This window comes from Tursiops truncatus, chromosome 3, assembly GCF_011762595.2.
Source record: "Tursiops truncatus isolate mTurTru1 chromosome 3, mTurTru1.mat.Y, whole genome shotgun sequence".
Lineage (NCBI taxonomy): Eukaryota > Metazoa > Chordata > Mammalia > Artiodactyla > Delphinidae > Tursiops > Tursiops truncatus.
Window position 1 is genome coordinate 160,082,246 of NC_047036.1, and position 17,329 is coordinate 160,099,574.

Consider the following 17,329-nt stretch of genomic DNA (forward strand, 5'->3'; position numbering starts at 1 on the left):
CTGGCTGCCCAGAGAAGACAGAAGGGCCCGAGGGCCAGATGGCCAGGTAGGAGGCTGGTAGCTGCCTCCAGAGCTAGCTAAGGCTGCCAGTCTCACCCCAGTCAGATGGTGAGGGGCCCATGGCACCAGGGCTGGTGGAGAGCAGGCTCCTGGGGACCTCAGGAGCATGGAGCCAGGAGCGGGAGCCGGGCGTGACCGGGGGCCTCATGCCAGCCCCAGGTGCTGGAAGGGAGCCCCGTCCAGCCAAGCTGTGGGCCAGGGCTCCGGAAAGTGCCTGCACTTGGCTGCCGGTGGTGCTGGGACAAGGCTGTGGGGGAGAGTGCGTGGGGGCCGAGTCTCAATCAGGACCAGCCCCAGGCTCCACGAGGAGCCTCCAGGGAGCCAGCACTTGGCCAGGTGGGCCCCTGACGTCCTGGGCTGGAAGCCCTGGGGCTGTCTCTTGGCAGGCCCCTCCAGGGATGACGTAGGTGGGGAGAGGAGGCCGGCCAGGCCCGGAGAGAGAGGGCGGAGGCCTGTCTGCACCTGGCGAGGCTGGGAGGGGGTGCTCGGGCCATCTGCACCCCTGGCACCCTGGCCGGCTCCGGGCCCCGAGCTTGCGCCGCTCTGCCTGGCCCGTGCATGCCAGCTGCACTGCACGCCTGCCGCCCCGGCACCTGGAACCCCAGCGCGCCGCCACCCCTACAGTGCTCGGAGGCTGGGGGCAGGGGCCGAGGAGGAAAGGAAGCCCGTCTGGAGTAGCCGAGGGTGTCTCCAGAACTGGGCAGGGGGGTTGTAGAGGGACCCTGAGGCGAGATCCTGGGGGCAGAGCTGGGGTCAGATCTTGGACCACAGCTGGTAACCGTGGTTTGGGTTCCTCTCTCTTTTTTTCCGTCTCTTCCTCTCCTCCCTCCCCACCCCCAGACACCCTTCCAGTCCTCAGGCCTGGACACCAGCCGAACTACCCGGCACCATGGGCTAGTGGACAGAGTGTACCGGGAGCGTGGCCGCCTTGGCTCCCCACATCGCCGGCCTCTGTCAGTGGACAAACATGGAAGGCAGATATCCTTTTCCCAGAGTGGGGGGGGAGCCACTTCATCCAGCTGATGGACCTGCCTGCTGCCAGCTCTGTGATAGAATCAGGGCCGCTCCAGTCCTCCAGGGCTACTGGGCCCCACCAAGACGGGGGGGTGCCATTGCATGGCAACCCTGGAAGACTTCCTGGAGGAGGCAGTGCAAGCTGAGGAGCCTTTAGCCAGGCGGGGGCTAGGGGAGCACAGGGAACAGTGACACAGAGTAGGCCACTGGAGCACACAGCTTGAAATGAGAGTTGGGAGGGTATGCTCAGATGCCTGACTGGGCAGTGGGGCCCAGGAAGGCTGTGAGCAGGGCACCCACACGTCAGGGCCATGGTGGTGGACCCCTCTGGGGGCAGTATGGAGCCAAGGCAGTGGGGCCGAGGGGGATCTGAGCCAGACACAGATCAGAGGGAGGCTTGATCTGAAGACACAAAATTTGCCTTTGCGCCTCTGCCAAGCAGAGAGGTTGTGAGGAATCCCACCCCCACCACCGACTTGGCTGCCCCTTGGTACTTAACCAGCCAGGCTCCCCCGCCACTGCGTTCTGAGTGGCTGCTCCTGGGAACCCCGGCTCTCCAGAACAGAGAAGCCTGTTCTTTCCTGGTTCTCGTTTCCACAGGCTGGGGGAGCCTGAGCAACTGGGCACCAGACCAAGCCCTCGGGCCCTGGGAGTCACCCCGTCAGCCCAAAGTTAAGAGTCAAGACCGGGGTCAGCTGAACTAGACTCCCTGCAGCCCCCCCTACGGGCCCCCGTTTCATGGCTGAGGCCCCTCTTGGAAGGGGTGCAGCCTGCACGTGTGCTTGCAGGGGGTGAGTGCTGAGTGCTAGGTGGATGGGGCTGCACCCTGGGGGCTGCTCGCAGCCAGGCAGGAAAGGCCCCCGCCCCGAGGCCCCAGCTGTTTGCCGGCTCCCAGCAGCCTGGCTACTCGGGCTGGCCAGCGCAGGGTTCTTGAGGCTCGGGGCAGGGCCTCAGCTGACAGCACCATCCCCTTAACTTACACTCACGCGGACAGCTGCCCATATGGCACCGTGTACCTCTCGCCACCTGCGGACACCAGCTGGAGAAGGTCAGTGACCCAGAACCAACCCCCAGCCCTCTCATTGGAAACAAAACTATACTTTCATCGTGGCCGTGCTTGGAAAACCAATATGCAGTCACTTAAAAATGACAAAACTTAGAAGCATCCAGAAGTTTCTAGAAATCAGCTCTATCCCTGTAAACAATGAGGTCACAGTTTTGGGGTCTTCCAGGGATTTTTTTTTTCCCCCTCTATTTATGACTTTTTTTTTCCCCCTCTATTTATGACTTTTTTTTTTCCTTTTCTTTTTTAAACAAAGTTGGGATTGTACTGACTATTCAGTGTTGTCACTTGCTTTATTTAATGCTCTATTATGATTGTTTCCCACATTCCTGAAAAGCCATAGAAAATTTGATTGGAAAAGTAAGATATATTTATTACTAGAAGATTAGGAAAATACATAAATGCATCTAGAAGATGAAAAAAAGTCCATAATGCCATCATCTAGGAAGATCTAAGATGACAATAATATAGTTAATATAAATACCTACAATAACACAGATGATAGTTGCACACCAGTGTGAATGTACTTAATGACATAGAAGTGTATACTTAAGAATGGTTAAAAAGGCAAGTTTTATATTTATTTTAGCACACATACGCAAAAAAACATATGTAGGTGACTTCAGTAAACAAAGACCCAAAGTAAACAAGCTATTAAAAAAAAACACAGCACAAAATATATCATTCAATTAGGGACTTCCGTAATTAGGGACTTCCCTGGTGGCACAGTGGTTGAGAATCCGCCTGCCAATGCAGGGGACACGGGTTTGATCCCTGGTCCGGGAAGATCCCACATGCCACGGAGCATCTAAGCCCGTGTGCCACAACTATTGAGCCTGCGCTCTAGAGCCCGTCAGCCACAGCTACTGAGGCTGCGTGCCACAACTACTGAAGCCCACGCGCCTAGAGCCCAAGCTCTGCAACAAGAGAAGCCACCGCAGTGAGAAGCCCACGCACCGCAATGAAGAGTAGCCCCCGCTCGCCACAACTAGAGAAAGCCCGCGCGCAGCAACTAAGACCCAACAATGAAGACCCAATGCAGCCAAAAATAAATAAATAAATAAATAAAATTTTAAAATAACATAATTAAATGCCCACCAAGCACGTGTTCATATACCAGGTCCTATTTCAACCATCACATACATTAACTGATGTAAGACGCACAGAGCTCTGTGGAGTTGGTGCTGTTATCCTCCCCATTTTAGGCATAAGAAAGCGCGCAGAGAGGTCAGAACACTTGCTCAGGGACAGACAGCTGGTGGGGAGCCAGGATCCCCCTGGCTCCTCACAGCTCAGCTGGCCCCTGGGTCAGAGACAGCCCGGTCCTCTGTACCCTGCTGTTGTCCTTGAGCCAAGTTTCCTCCACGTCACTCTCAGTGTCTGGGACATCCCCGTTGGGGGTGTGTGGCTGTTTCCCCGAATTGGCTGTGCAGCTGGACCTGCCCTTTGCGTGTCTGCCCAGCTCCCCGTGGCTGCCCCTGGTTTCCTAGGCAGCTGAGGGGTTTTTCTGAGGACCCTCCCTCCAGGCACCTGCAGCTGGGGGCAGATTGTGTTATTGGGGCAGAGAGTGGAGCCTCTCCCAGACTCCTGGGAGCACTGGGCTGGTTGGAGCAAGACCCCCCCTTGGCCATTGGTCACCAGTAGGGGACTCCATGATGGGTTCATACACCCAAGGCTGGGCCACTGTGGGACTGTCAGGCCCTCTCTCTTCAGGGTTTCAACAGGAAAGCACTACCTTTTCCCTAAAGCCGCGAAGGCCATCGAAGGGGCAGGGATGGGCAGGGGCTGGTTAGGAACGAACGGACAGCTCTGCTGCAGCCTTTGCAGACGAAAACCAGAATCACTGTTGTGGTTCTTCAGGGTTTTTGCTCAGGTATGCAGCTCACAAAAATGACCCACGACTGCCACCCTGTTCCATCGGGTGGGTCCCAGATAGAGTGGAACCAGGACTGTCCCTTCGTCCCCTTTGGGGCCAAGGCTCACTGTCTCTCTCCTCTCCCCAGGACCAATTCTGACTCTGCCCTTCACCAGAGCACAATGACGCCCACCCAGCCAGAGCCTTTTACGGGTGGGTCCCAGGACGTGCACCAGAAAAAAGGTATCAACGGGGCCCATGGGTGTCTTTCCTGGGGTCAGGCAAGTCCAGTGGCTGACCGCTGTGCTCCCAGAGGTCACAAATATGTAGGTGGACAGACCTGAGAAGGAAGACTCAGCAGGTGCTGTGGGACAAGGGGAGGGGTTCAGGGAAACTTGGAGATGGTGCTATTTGAGTTGGATTTTGAGGAGTGCGTAGGAGTTTTCTAGGCAGAGAAAACAGTCTCTGCAAACTCAGATTGGCTTCTGATTATGGATTCAGGGTATGGCCGTGCAGTCTGGGGGCCTTGCAGATTCTTTCAGATGTTGGGAGCAGCAAGCCCGGGGAAAAGGGGCATTTATCAGCTCGTGACCGACAGTCGGAGCTAGATGTTCAGCTTCAGGTAGCGTTTGATCCAGGGCTTCACACTGGATCATTTCCCGGCTCTGATGCTCAGAACCTCTTGGTCCACAGGGTCTGTCCTGGCAACAGTGTGTGGAAAAGAGGCTAACTGTTCCCTAACTCTTGTCCAGAGCCTCCTTTCCAACTGGGTCATGCACACACCCCTGCAGCTGGGGCAGATCTGTGTCCAGGCCTCAGTTCCTCCTTGGAGCTAGGTATGGAGGCAGCATCCCTGGGACCTTCCAGGAAGGTACATGGCATCTTAAAAACTGGGGCAGTGTCACCCAGAGAGGGGAGTGTGACGCTATGAGGCCAGCCCTAGAAGCCCATGTGGGCCTGATCTGCTCCAGGACACTGAAACCAGACAGTTAATCATTTACACTGCAGGTCCAAACGTTTACCACTTTTTGGGTAGCATTTCACTGTGTGAGTATGTAAACATACCAGGGAGATTTTGCTGATAGAAGAAGGATGGTCAACCAGAACTTCACCCCTTGGTGGGCAGGGGCTCTCCTCATGTGATCTTTCCAGCTCATTGGGCATCAGAGGCGAGACTGCAGAAGGGAATGTCTCCATAATAAGAGCGAGGATTCCAAATGCCTAGGGGTGACGAGAATGGACCTGGTACTTCCCTCCTGTTCCTGACGCTGGGGGCAATTCAGAGGGCGCTGTCTATCCTGAGGGAGGTCCGCCAGGAACTTGGGGCTTTGGGGGTGGGTGAGTGGGCTTCACCCTCCCCAGGGACTCTTTGTGACCGTGGAAGGACCCCTGGTAGCTCAGAGTCCAGTTGGCCTTGGTGGGGGTGGGGGGGGGGTGGGACACATCACCTCTCCCCGTTGCTCTAGGAGGGGCCCAGGCAGTAACGAAGTCTGGTGTTAGCCTGGCTGTCCTCCCATCCCCCAGTCCAGGTTTCTAGAAGGAGGAATTAACCTCCTCCTTCTAACTATGTTCATAGTGGCGCTATTGCAGCACTGAACCTCCAACAGGCATCAGGAAACTGGATCTCATAAAGAAAGTGTTGAAAGTTTTAAGGAAAGGGGCCTTCAGGCACAGCTGGTTCCAGGGCCTCGACCGATGCCCATCCAGTCCCTTAGACCTTCTCTCTCCTCCTTTCCTCCTCTGGGACTGGTTGGCATTGCAGCTAACTCACAGAGCCGTAGCTACCATGGTTGGATCGACCTCAGACTACGTTGAGCTACGTGGCTTGCTGCCAAAAGCCCAAGAAGGGCCCGGCCCCTGGGTGCTGACAGCCCAGAGGGGGAGGCAGGTGTCCACAGGGCTGTAGGTGGGGTGCACGGGGTGAGGTGACCAATTGTGGGAGATGGGGAGAGATTCTTGGCTGTTCTCTGCAGCCCGAGGCCTGAGTGGGTCCTGTGAGAGGCAGAGTTGACACACGTCTTTAGCTCCAGAGCTTTCATTTTCATTTCTTTATAAGTCACAAGTTCTCTGACTTTTTTTTTTTTCACTTTTCTTTTTCTTTCTTTCTTTCTTTCTTTTTTTAACGAAACTCCTTTTTGCTTTAGTACAATCCCCAGAAGTCACTGTTGGGGCAGCTTCATTCATATCACGGTCGCGACTCTGTATGTCAGGGAAGTGCCCTCCTGGTGCCACCGCACAGCTGCAAAGATTCCTTTTCTGCTTCTCCTTCTTCTCCAACCCCACCCCACCCCAGTCTTACTATTAACAGTCCCTGGAATGGAGGAGACCACATCAGAGATGGACAAGAACCTTTCCAAGCAGGCATGGGACACCAAGAAGGTAAGAGCCTAAGGGTTTTCGGAAGTGGTTTTCCTTCTTGATCTTTTTTTTTTTTTTTTTTTTTTTTTTAGCACAACCCACGTGAAGATGGTAGAATAGCACCTTGGGGGAGTGTCGCCTTCCCTGAAGTGTGAACCTCATTCCATTTTTTTTTTTTTGGCTGTGCTGCACAGCATGCGGGATCTTAGTTCCCCAACCAGGGATTGAACCGGGGCCCTTGGCAGTGAGTACTCGGAGTCCTAACCACTGGACCACCAGGGAATTGCCTAAACCTCATTCAGTTTTGACCAGTTGCATAAGCCTTGAATACTAATGGCAGTCCTGTTACACTGGTGAAAACCATGTAAGGAATTAAAATCTATGTTCACTTTGGCAGCATGTATACTAAAATTGGAACAGTGCAGGGAAGATTAACATGGCCCCTGTACAAGGATGATGTGCAGATTCACACAGCGTTCCATATTTTTATGTGTAGTGATAGATGTTAACTATTAACTAGACTTATTGTGATCACTGCAGTATATACAAATATCGGATTATTACGTTGTACACCTGGAACGAATATAACATTATATGCGAATTATACCTCAATGAAAAAAGAAAGAAATTGAAGCCAGGGAAGTTAAGTGATTTGCCCAAGGCTGTGAAGACACTTAGGGTTTAGAACGTATACCTCCTAATTTTTAGCCTGTGATCGTTCTACTAACCCACAGTATTGGGTAATTATCATCGTTTATCGTCATTCTTTTTTTTTTTTTTCTGTTGCACCGTACAGCACGCGGGATCTTATTTCCCCAACCAGGGATTGAAATTGTGCCCCCTGCAGTGGAAGCACGGAATCCTAACCACTGGACCTCCAGGGAATTCCCTGTCCTCATTCTTAAACGTAAACTTCCATTCACTTGCACAATAATTGCAGCTTTTATTAGAGTACAGAGTCTGCTTGGAATTCCCAATTGGATTGGGATTTCTGTGTTATTTCAAGGTCCAGAAACAAATTTCTCAAGTTCAACCTACAAAAATGGCTAGTGATAAGATGGAATTTGTGCCATGAATACAGATTTCAACGAATTTTTTAAAAAATTAATTAATTTATTTTTGCTGTGTTGGGTCTTCGTTTCTGTGGGAGGGCTTTCTCTAGTTGTGGCAAGCGGGGGCCACTCTTCATCACGATGCGTGGGCCTCTCACTATCGCGGCCTCTCTTGTTGCGGAGCACAGGCTCCAGACGCGCAGGCTTAGTAGTTGTGGCTCACGGGCCCAGTGGCTCCGTGGCATGTGGGATCTTCCCAGACCAGGGCTCGAACCCGTGTCCCCTGCATTAGCAGGTAGATTCTCAACCACTGCGCCACCAGGGAAGCCCCCAACGAATTTGAATAGGACAAAAATGCACTAACACTAAAGCAATTTTGAATGTTTTTTTTTTTTAAATTGAAACCCTGTCAGGAACTCGGAGGGAGATGATGAACGAGCAGACAGCACTATGTTCCTCAAAGGCATGTGTTCAGAACGTTTGAAATCAACAGGAAACAACCTGAATGTTCGACAGTGGGGGATTTATAAGGAAACTGTCCTCAGTCCCTTGTGTGGAAAGCTCTGTGTGTGTGAATTGGGATCTTTGAAGGAATTTTAAAGGCATGAGAGACTTGTGATAAAACTGGTATGTGGAAAGAGCAGGATAAAGCTGTTTAGAAAGGCACAAGACACGTAAAGATGCCAACAGATCCCTGGGCGTGCAGGACCAGGCCCTGGGGGAGACCTGAGTGCAGGTGTGAGCAGCACTGTTGGCCTTTTTTTTTATTATTATTATTTTTGCGGTACGCGGGCCTCTCACTGTTGCGGCCTCTCCCGTTGCGGAGCACAGGCTCCGGACGCGCAGGCCCAGCGGCCACGGCCCACGGGCCCAGCCGCTCCGCGGCACATGGGATCTTCCCGGACCGGGCACGAACCCGTGTCCCCTGCATCGGCAGGCGGACTCTCAACCGCTGCGCCACCAGGGAAGCCCTGGCCTTTTCATCCCCGTCTGCATGTTCCAGTTTTGCACAAGGAACGCATATGATTTTCAGACTTGGGGGGAGAAACTTAAAAATTCTAACAACCCAAACAAAGTCAAAAAGTAACTGAAACGTCTAGTTGCAGAGAGGTGCGTCAGTAAGGACAGCAGGGTCCCTACGCATGCCCAAATGTGGTGCTGCCATGAAGAAAGTGAAGATGGCTAGCGTCATGACTCTGGGGAGGGGGACGGCCCCAGCATCCTGGGAGTGAGAAGATGGTGGCAGAGCCCAGCATCTTGGCCAGACTTCCTTTAACTGCCGCTCAAAACGATGCATCTGTGAGGATGTCAGTAAAGGAATTCCTGTGGATTTGTTGGGGGTGGGGTGGGGGGTGATGGGTGAATTTTTAATACTGTTTAGAAATCTCTTAGGATCCCATAACATTCGTGGAATGCTTTTGAAAAGATTCTTTAGAAAAAGTCATTGTCAAAGTGCTTTGTAAAAAAATCTGGTAATGAAGCGAGTGTTTACCCACGGAATTAAGGAGCCTGTGGCCAAGTAGAAACCCGTTCCTCTGGCATTCCCTGCAGGGGCTAAATGCCTGTTGGTCACATGCCAGTCGGGCCTCCCCCACCCCACCGCACTGGGTGTGTGCATGGGAGGCAGGCCTAGCACCCCGCCCCCCCCCCCCCCCCCCCCCCCCGCCCCGGCTGGTGTGTCCATGCTCCTGTAACAGTCAGCCAGGAGTGTCTGCCCCAGGGCCCGAGAGGCAGAGAGGAATAAGGGAACATGACACAGCCGAGCCCGCCACTAGCATGCCAGGTTCTGTCCAGTCATGTCTGCTGCCGTCAGAAGAGAGTTTCCTCCTTTGTCCTTGAACAGGTCTGGGGACCCTGCCTGGAGCCTGCAGTTGTTGGATGGTGATAATGTCCCGGGTTCACAGAAGGGGAAACAGGGTTTCTCTGGGACCCTCTCCCCGGGGCTGGTGTCCAGGGCAGCCACGGTCTCTGTCCTTGGGCCGCGTGGGCCAGGGAGCACGTCAGCAGCAGGGTTGCCTGTGGGAGTCGCAGCTCTGGGGCACCGCACCGCTGCAAGGCGGGTCAGCAGGGGGTGTGGGGAGCGCCCTCTGTGTCACTTAGGGCATGCGGTTTGAGCCTCCTCAGGCTTCTCCACGTGGTGTCCTTCCTTGCCATGGACAGAGGCACACAGAACAGAGGCAGCCCCTGCCACTGGAGCCCTGCCTGCCTCCATTCAGGAGTGACACAGGGTGTTAGCCTGGAGTTTTCAGTAACCCTGCCCCCCGGCTGGCTGCTAACAGCCATGGTACAGCCCTGGGGGGGTTCAGATGTGACGAGTGGGCAAGCTTCCTCTTCTTCCCCAATGCCTGCTCGCACAGGGGACCACGCCACCCCTGGGCTGTGCCCACAGGTAGACAGAGTTGAAGCTGGGAGGGGGCTGTAGAAAGACCATCTCCACACAACTCTTGGTTTTGCCCCTGGGTGTGTCTGGGGCAGGCCCCCCCAGTGCCATGAGGCCACGAGTTCTTCATCTGCAGATGAACTCCATTCTTGTTGAGCATTTCTTAGCCCTGGTGGGGAGAAGCCATGCTGTGAGGAGGAGCAGTGCACATGAGGAGGCCAGCTCAGCCTCTGCTGTCTTCTCTTTCAGACGGGGTCCAGGCCCAAGTCCTGCGAGGTCCCTGGAATCAAGTAAGTCTCAGCAGGGCCCACCCTGTGTGCCCAAGGCCACCCTGGGCTGCTTGGACGATGCCAGGGCTTCCCCTCCGCTCATGAGGCTACATATCCTGACAAGAGGGACACTGTGCCCTGGCAGCCACCCAGCAAGCCCCACTGCGGGGGGACACGCCTACCGCTCCTTCCCTGAGATGACAGAGCCCCTGTCCTAGCCCCAGCACACTCACCCCTCAGACACACCCTTTTCCTGGGCAGTGGGAGGACCCTCACCCTGGCCCCCATCCCACAGGGATAGGCAGCTTCCTGAGGTTCCACTGGAGGTGCTGACAGTCATTTCTCCAGCAGGGCAGTGCCTAATTATGGGGTGTCATTTTGCGCCTACGAATTTTTTTGCACCAGCCTTCTTCTGCCCCTGCCACAGCTTTCGTGGGAGAACAGGCCAGCTGCCACCCCGAGAGCTCACCGCCCCCTCTGTCTGGCCTTTCCCCCCAGCATCTTTCCATCCGCCGACCAGGAAAACACTACAGCCCTGATCCCTGCCACCCACAACACGGGGGGCTCCCTGCCTGACCTGACCAACATCCACTTCCCCTCCCCCCTCCCGACCCCGCTGGACCCCGAGGAGCCCACCTTCCCCGCGCTGAGCAGCTCCAGCAGCACCGGCAACCTCGCAGCCAACCTGACACACCTGGGCATCGGCGGTGCCGGCCAGGGTAAGGCTGGGCTGGGTGGTGGGGACACTCCCTTCCCTGACAGAGGTCACCGTCTAGTGAGAATGACAAGTGTGTTTGAATGATGACTTAGCAGGGTCATGTCCAAAATGCCAGGCATGGGGGTGGAGCAGAGTCCACCACTGGGGTTCAGGGTTGCCACGCTGACCCAAGGGGAAAGGCATCTGGGCAGAGGGCACAGCCTGGGCAGAGGACCAGGGCTGGGAAAGCTCATGCCCCCAGGGATGGGACCATGGTTCTTAGGGGGGACTGGGGGCTTCAGAGAGTTGGGGTGTGCCAGGCTTTCCTCATGCCCTTCATCAAAGGACAGGCCTGATCTGTTCCTCTCCCCCACCTCTCCCACTCCCCCCACCCCGACCCCCCAATCCCCCAACCGTGGCTGCCTGCTTAGGATGCTCCAGCCCGGCCCCCTCCCCTGAGGACGTTTCATGGGCCCCTGGCCTGTCCCAGTATCCCCCGATGCTGCCCCAACCCTGTTCCTCCTTGGGACTTCCGGCAGCACCGTCCTTCTATGACTCAGGCGGGGACCCTGGAGGTGTCCTCCTCCACTCAGACCCTCTCCCCTGCGTGGCCTCCATCTGCTTGCTCCCTGCCCAGCCCGTGCCTCTTCTCCACCCAGAAGGGCCATCCGCTCATGGCCCTCCTCTGGTCAGGACCTTGCACAGCACCTCAGTTTCCTCCCTAGTGAAAGCTTGAGACCCGCGGGGCCCCCTAATTCCTGCTGCCCATGCCGACTCCTCTCCAGCCAACAGGCTCACCGCCGACCACCGTGGGGCCTTTGCACATGCCACCCCACCCACACAGCGCTCCTCCAGGCTCCTCACCCCGTTCCCTACGCAGACCGCCTCGCCTCCCCTCCCCTCCGCAGGCCTTCCTGACTCCCTGCCCATGCCCCGCCCCCGCCCCGCCCCCTCTCACACTGGGCTGCTTTTCTGCACTCACCGTGCTGCTGTTGAGTCACTACTTCGCTCTTTCGTCTGCCCCCTGGGCTGGGCCTTGATCTCCCACGCCCTTGCTCTGACCCCTCTACCCACGTTGACTCTGGGAGGCGTGGGTTTGCGCCCAGGGAGGAGACAGGACGGGCCCCCGACAGCCTGGCGGTGGGACGGGCAGGAGGGGCCGTGGGGACTCACATGTGTCCCCACATGTGTCCGGACTCGGCGGTCGGTGAGAGCACTGCCTCGCTGTGCCCTCCCTATGTCCTGGAGCCACAGCACAGGTCAGTGCTCAGCGCCCATGGCACCTCCGCCCCGACCGTGGTGGGCAGCGCCGCGCAGGGTTTTCTGAGAGAGAATCACACACTCACATTCGTGTTTGCCACACTTCCTCTGACTGCCCCGGGGAGAAGCTGACTGTGAGGAATGGGCGGCAGCCCCTGGGCCAGGGCAGAGCCCCATTGGGAGCTTTGCAGAGAGATTTCAGGGGGAAATTGGCCAGCCTCGGAGCCAGGTTGATTCAGGGAGTGAAGGAGAGCAAGGAGCCCGGAGTCATTCCCGGCTTTGGTGCCGACCGGGCCAGGGCCAGGTGAGGGTTGTTGAGGGCGGTGCAGACGTTCCCTAGGTATTTAGGCGAGGAGATGGAGGCCAGAGTGGTGAAGAGGAGAGAGACACTCTGCCTCATGCCATTTAGGCTGTGTTCTTTTTCCCGTGCCCCTGGCCCCGTGCCCGCTGAGGCTCAGCCATCGGGCAGAGGATACTGGCCCTGGCCGTGTGCACCCCACTCACCCGCCCACCCCTCCAGGGAAGGCCCAGAAGGCAGAACGAGCAGATCCAGGGGAGCCCCAGCTCTGTGGCCCTCCCACCAGTGGGTGGGCAGCGTCCACAGATGCCTGTGCAAGGAAAGAAATCAGAAGGTTGGCCCTGGGGCTGCTGGCCCTCCGGCAGAGAGTCGCTGTTTCCCGGCCCCCGTTTTTCTCCTCACGCCTTGGCAGCAGCCTCCAGGGCACCACCCCCTCTGCAGCCCCCCGGCGCCCGCCCGGGAGCCTCGCACCTCCAGCCCGCGCCGAGTCTAAACAAGTACAGGAAAACACAACACATGTGAAAACCATAGATGCGGGAACGAGTGCAGACCCCGAGCGTGGGGCCCAGACCCCAGCCTGCCTGGCTCAGAGCTTCGGCCCGGTAATGTCTGACATGTGTTCGGTTGTTTGCGAACCTGCCGCGCTCCAGCAGCTCGCCTGGCGGGGGCCTCACTCTCCGGGTGTGTTTTAAATCAAGCAGAGCCACCGGCCCCTGGCACACATGGAGATCGCCCCCCACACCACCTGGCCCACCCTGCAGTCAGGACGGGAGCCGGCGGAGGAGGAGGACGGAGGCCTCCGCCGCCAGGAAGACAGTGGCCCCTCTCATCTCCTTCCAAGTTTGCCAAAGTCGTTTCCCTGGCTGCACGCCGGAAGCGGGAAGTGGGCAGGCTGAGGTCCTCCTTCCCTGCACAGCTCCGTGGCCAGTTAGCCCCGTGCACAGGGCTTCCATGCCACTGGGGCGGGCTCCTGCCACCTGGGCTGCCCTCCCCTGGCAGCTGTCCCTGCCCACGCTAGGCTTCCCTTCCAGCTGGCCCCACTTCTTTTCCTAAAGTTGATCCAGGTTGTCAAAAGGAACTCAACAGCAAGGCATCCCTCAGCCCTCCCGGCCCAACTGGTGTCTCAGGGGGTGGTGGCCGCCCCATGTGAGGCCAGGAGCTCACGTTACAGCCTAGCAGAGGATTAAAAACTCCCTTGTCTTCAGGACAGACGTCAGAGGCGGCAGCCGAAGGGCCAAATCCAGCCCCCCAGTGTATTTTGGCTTTCTTACACGATTGTGTGTGTGATGCTTTGAATTGACATTCAAATATGCACGTAAAAACCTGGATTTCCAGCTTCTCTTGAAGAGTCAGGCCCAGCAATGGTGGGTCGAGGTCGTGTGCCTCAAGCTGGGCTAGAGCACTCCAGTTTGCTGCGGGCCCCTCCCGTCCCCGTCGCCCCTCTGTCCCCGCCACTCTTGGCATCTGCCCCTGCTGCTTACCGAGCCCCGACATCTGCTCCCGACGTGCATGTGGAGCGTTCCTCGGCCCGCCGGACACACGAAGCGTCAGATGCTCAGAGAAGACGAGGGAGCAGTGCAGGGTCCCGACTCCCAGTGTGCTCTCAGCAGGCGTCTTCCGGACTCCTCCTGACTAGGCCTCTGTCGATGGCTCCCTTGACGTCGCTGTGTTTGCAGCAGCCTGATTCTGGGCCCAAGGTCTGTGCAGAAACTGGGCCCCGGGGGCTCCGCTACAGGAGCTGTCGACGGTGCCAGGCCCCCCCAGCAGTGCTTAGTGGAGCGGAGCTGCCAGGGCATCCGAGGGGAAGTGCAGGCGTGACCGGGCTCGCCTTGCACAGATGACACAGCCCCAGCGAACAGCTGCCTGGGGTAGAGGGAAGGCTGCCCGTCATCTCCCCTCAGTGTATGCTGGGTGCGTTCTTGCCAGCCCTGGAACCTGCTGCCTCACCCGCTGGAACCGGGTTGATCCGGTGCCCTCCGCGGGGTGGGCCCAGCTCCCCCAGTGAGTCAGGCACCTTCACCTGGCCTTGACTGCGGGCCAGATTCTCTGGGAGCCTGCTCACGACCTCCTGAGGGCCTCGCGGTGAACTGGAGAGGACAAAGAAACTGAGTCTGGGGTGATCAGGCCAGGCCCTCAGGGCTCCCCTCCTGCCCCCAGCATCAGGGGGCCCATTGCTTCCCTGGCACAGTGCCCCAGGATCATCTGGCAGGCCCCAACACACTGAACTTGACCTCACTTAGCTCCTTCACAGCAGACACATCCAGGGATCAGATTGCTGGGCTAGGGGGCCGGGGTGAGGGAAGGGGTGACTTGGAGCCCCCGCCGCCCCAGCAAAAGCTCCATCAGGAAGAAGATAAAATAACTGCGTTTCTTGCTCAGAAAGAAATGGGGTTGGTGCTGCAGCATGGGGAGTGCATGAGGTGGGAGGAGAAGGTTGTGGGTGCGTGTTGTGGGGGGAAGGGCTGCCAGATACAGAGGTCAGGGGCCAAGAGGAGATCTGGCCAAAGGAGCAGTTATGGGAAGGGGCACGTTCACGGAATGGGGGTGAGGAGAACGATGAGGCTCAAGAAGAAACTGCAGCATCAGGCAGCACCGATTTGGTTGGAGCTAACCGAAACCCAAGCCATTTTAGGAAAAAAAAAAAAGGAGGGGGACTGTCTCTGAAACCAGGGAAATGCCAGCGTGGCTGGATCTGGGGCTCAGGTGCTGTCTCTGCCCCTCATTGCCCTTGTGGTTACCAGGATGCCTCCTCACACAATTCTGGACCTCCCTTCCCGGAGTTCCATCGAAAGCCCCTGGGCAGGGTCTCATTTGGCCAGCCTAGTCACATGTCCATCTGGGGGCCAATCACGCAGTAGCCCGGAGGTGGGGAAGCGCTGATTGGCAGGGCCTGCGGGACACGCCCCTCCTGGAGGGATGGCAGGATCTGTGGGGAGAGTGTTGGTCAGCACTGGAGATGGGAGCCCATGCAGAGCTGGGGGACCCTGAGGTCAGGGTATCGGGACCTCAGAGGGGGCATCCCAGGTTTGGTGATCAGAATGTGCCCACTGGCGTCTGTGTGAGCGATTGGACTGTCCTCAGCAATGACCCTGGGTGTGTGAGTGCCCCCTGCCATGATCCCAGTGGCTGGCATCATGCCCACCCTCCCTTCCTTTCAGGGATGAGCACACCTGGCTCCTCGCCGCAGCACCGCCCGGCCGGCGTCAGCCCGCTGTCCCTGAGCACGGAGGCAAGGCGGCAGCAGGCCCAGCAGGTGTCGCCCACTCTCTCCCCACTGTCACCCATCACTCAGGTGCGAGGGCTTAGTGGGGCGGGGGAGGTGGGGCCCGGCTCTGCCTCTCTGGGAGGCCTCACGCTCCTTCCAGGGAGCAGAATCCTGAAAATCTTGCCAACACTTTTTTTGCTTTTTGTTGTCAAATTTTCAAACACACGGGGAATGCAGAAATCAGTGGCCTGGATTCCCCTGTGTCCATCATGGCTGTTAGCTTGTGCCCGTGTGACTGGGCATTCTTTATTATGCTGTTCTCTTCTTTAAGATCTAGTTGCAATTTCCCAAAATAAAATGTTTAGAGAAGGTTTCCCCGCCCACCACCACCACCAATTTACCATGTTTGCTTTGTCTGCTTCTTTGGTAGTTTTGTGTGTGTCTAGGAGTTGGTCCGTTTCATCAGTTATCCCACGTGCCAGCATACAGTGGTCCGTAGTACTCTCATAATCCTTTTTATTTCTGTGAAGTGGTTAGTAACGTTGCCCCTTTCGTTTCCAATTTCCATAATTGGAATCTTCTCTTTTTTAGTCAGTCCAGGCTCGTAGAACGAGTTAGGAAGTGTTCCCTCCTCTTCTATTTTGTTGAAGAGTTTGAGAAGCATTGGTATTAGTCCTTCTTTGAACATTTGGTAGAATCCAGTGAAGGTGCTGCGGTCTTGTTGGATCTTCACTGGAAAGTTTTTGGTGTCTGATCCCACCTCCTTACTCCATTTCGGTCCTACTCAGACGTCCTTTTCCTTCTTGGGTCCGTTTCGGTAGTTTGTGTGTTCTGAGGAATTTGTCCACTTTGTCTGCTTTTCAGTCCCTAATAGATAATATTGTTTCTTCGGTTTTTAACATGACCTTGATGGTCTTATCCACCCACAACGAAATTAACAGTAGTTCTTCTATACCTTCCGATGCCCGGCCTGGTCTCGGCTCTCCATGGTGTCTCTGTCTCTTGTACGGTTCTTGTTCAGATCAGGATCCAAACAGAGCCATGCGTGGCTCCTAGCGGCTGTGTCTTCAGTCTCTTCATCCGTGACCCCAGCCTCTTCTCCCCTCCCCGCCACGCCCCACCCCTGAGGCCTGCCTTCCCTTTCCGGAAACTCCCTTCCGGCCACTCCTTTCCTGCGTTCTGCTAAGTGTTTACATCCTGTAGCTCCTGGGCATATCCAGCCTCCCTCAGAGGGCAGGAGCCCATGCCTGCCTGCCTGCCTGAGGAACTGTCCGCGCAGACTCGTGAGCCTGGAAAACTTGCCTCTGGTTATTTTCCTCTTTCCAACTCCAAGAGGGGCCCGAGCTGGTCATTGCCGAGTGACCACACAGGAGCCTCCGTCAGCCCCACCGTCTCCAGCCTCCCCTTGGTGCCCAGGCTGCAGGGTGGCGGGAGGGGGTTCCTTCTCCCCGGCAGGACCCCACAGGGGCTAGGTGCTGGCTCCCCGCTGGGCTACCAGAGTGTGGTGCCCTGTGCCTGCCCACAGTGGGGAAACTCCGGCTCAGAGAGGCGGGGGATGGGGGCGGAGCATCCTGAGTCTCTGCAAGTGTGGAAGGGTGTGCAACGAGAAAGGCTCACTGGGGGCAGCCCAGTCCTCCGTGGGCCCTGGGGGAAGCCCGCTTCGCTTCCCTGGTCCAGGGTCTGGACATCCCTCTGTTCATCTCTCACTTCAGTGTCAATCACTCCAGGCCATGGGGGTCCCCTGGGGGCCAGGTGCTCACAGCCCGCTCGGCCCACTCCTTTGAGCATGTGTCCCACCTGACGCCCTCCTCTCCGTTC

General features: G+C 56.9%; 1 protein-coding gene and 1 non-coding gene across 19 annotated transcripts in view; both read left to right on the forward strand.

The window, feature by feature from the left end:
* The window catches only part of CRTC1 (CREB regulated transcription coactivator 1), a 75,582-nt gene that overhangs the window by 47,822 nt on the left and 10,431 nt on the right, over nucleotides 1–17,329 (forward strand). For 13 of the 18 annotated variants that reach the window (XM_073803113.1, XM_073803108.1, XM_073803104.1 and 10 more), the window contains 8 exons: nucleotides 901–1,038; nucleotides 2,061–2,122; nucleotides 4,141–4,235; nucleotides 6,286–6,371; nucleotides 7,147–7,257; nucleotides 10,032–10,072; nucleotides 10,550–10,770; nucleotides 15,465–15,598. In XM_073803113.1, the coding sequence (XP_073659214.1) occupies nucleotides 901–1,038; nucleotides 2,061–2,122; nucleotides 4,141–4,235; nucleotides 6,286–6,371; nucleotides 7,147–7,257; nucleotides 10,032–10,072; nucleotides 10,550–10,770; nucleotides 15,465–15,598 (888 nt within the window). The remainder of the gene's footprint in view (nucleotides 1–900; nucleotides 1,039–2,060; nucleotides 2,123–4,140; nucleotides 4,236–6,285; nucleotides 6,372–7,146; nucleotides 7,258–10,031; nucleotides 10,073–10,549; nucleotides 10,771–15,464; nucleotides 15,599–17,329) is intronic. The other 5 variants (XM_073803111.1, XM_033853997.2, XM_033854000.2 and 2 more) reach the window with 3 other exon arrangements.
* On the forward strand, nucleotides 6,732–6,838 carry LOC117311982 (U6 spliceosomal RNA). Its single transcript, XR_004526171.1, has one exon. It is a non-coding gene; the product is annotated as a U6 spliceosomal RNA (small nuclear RNA).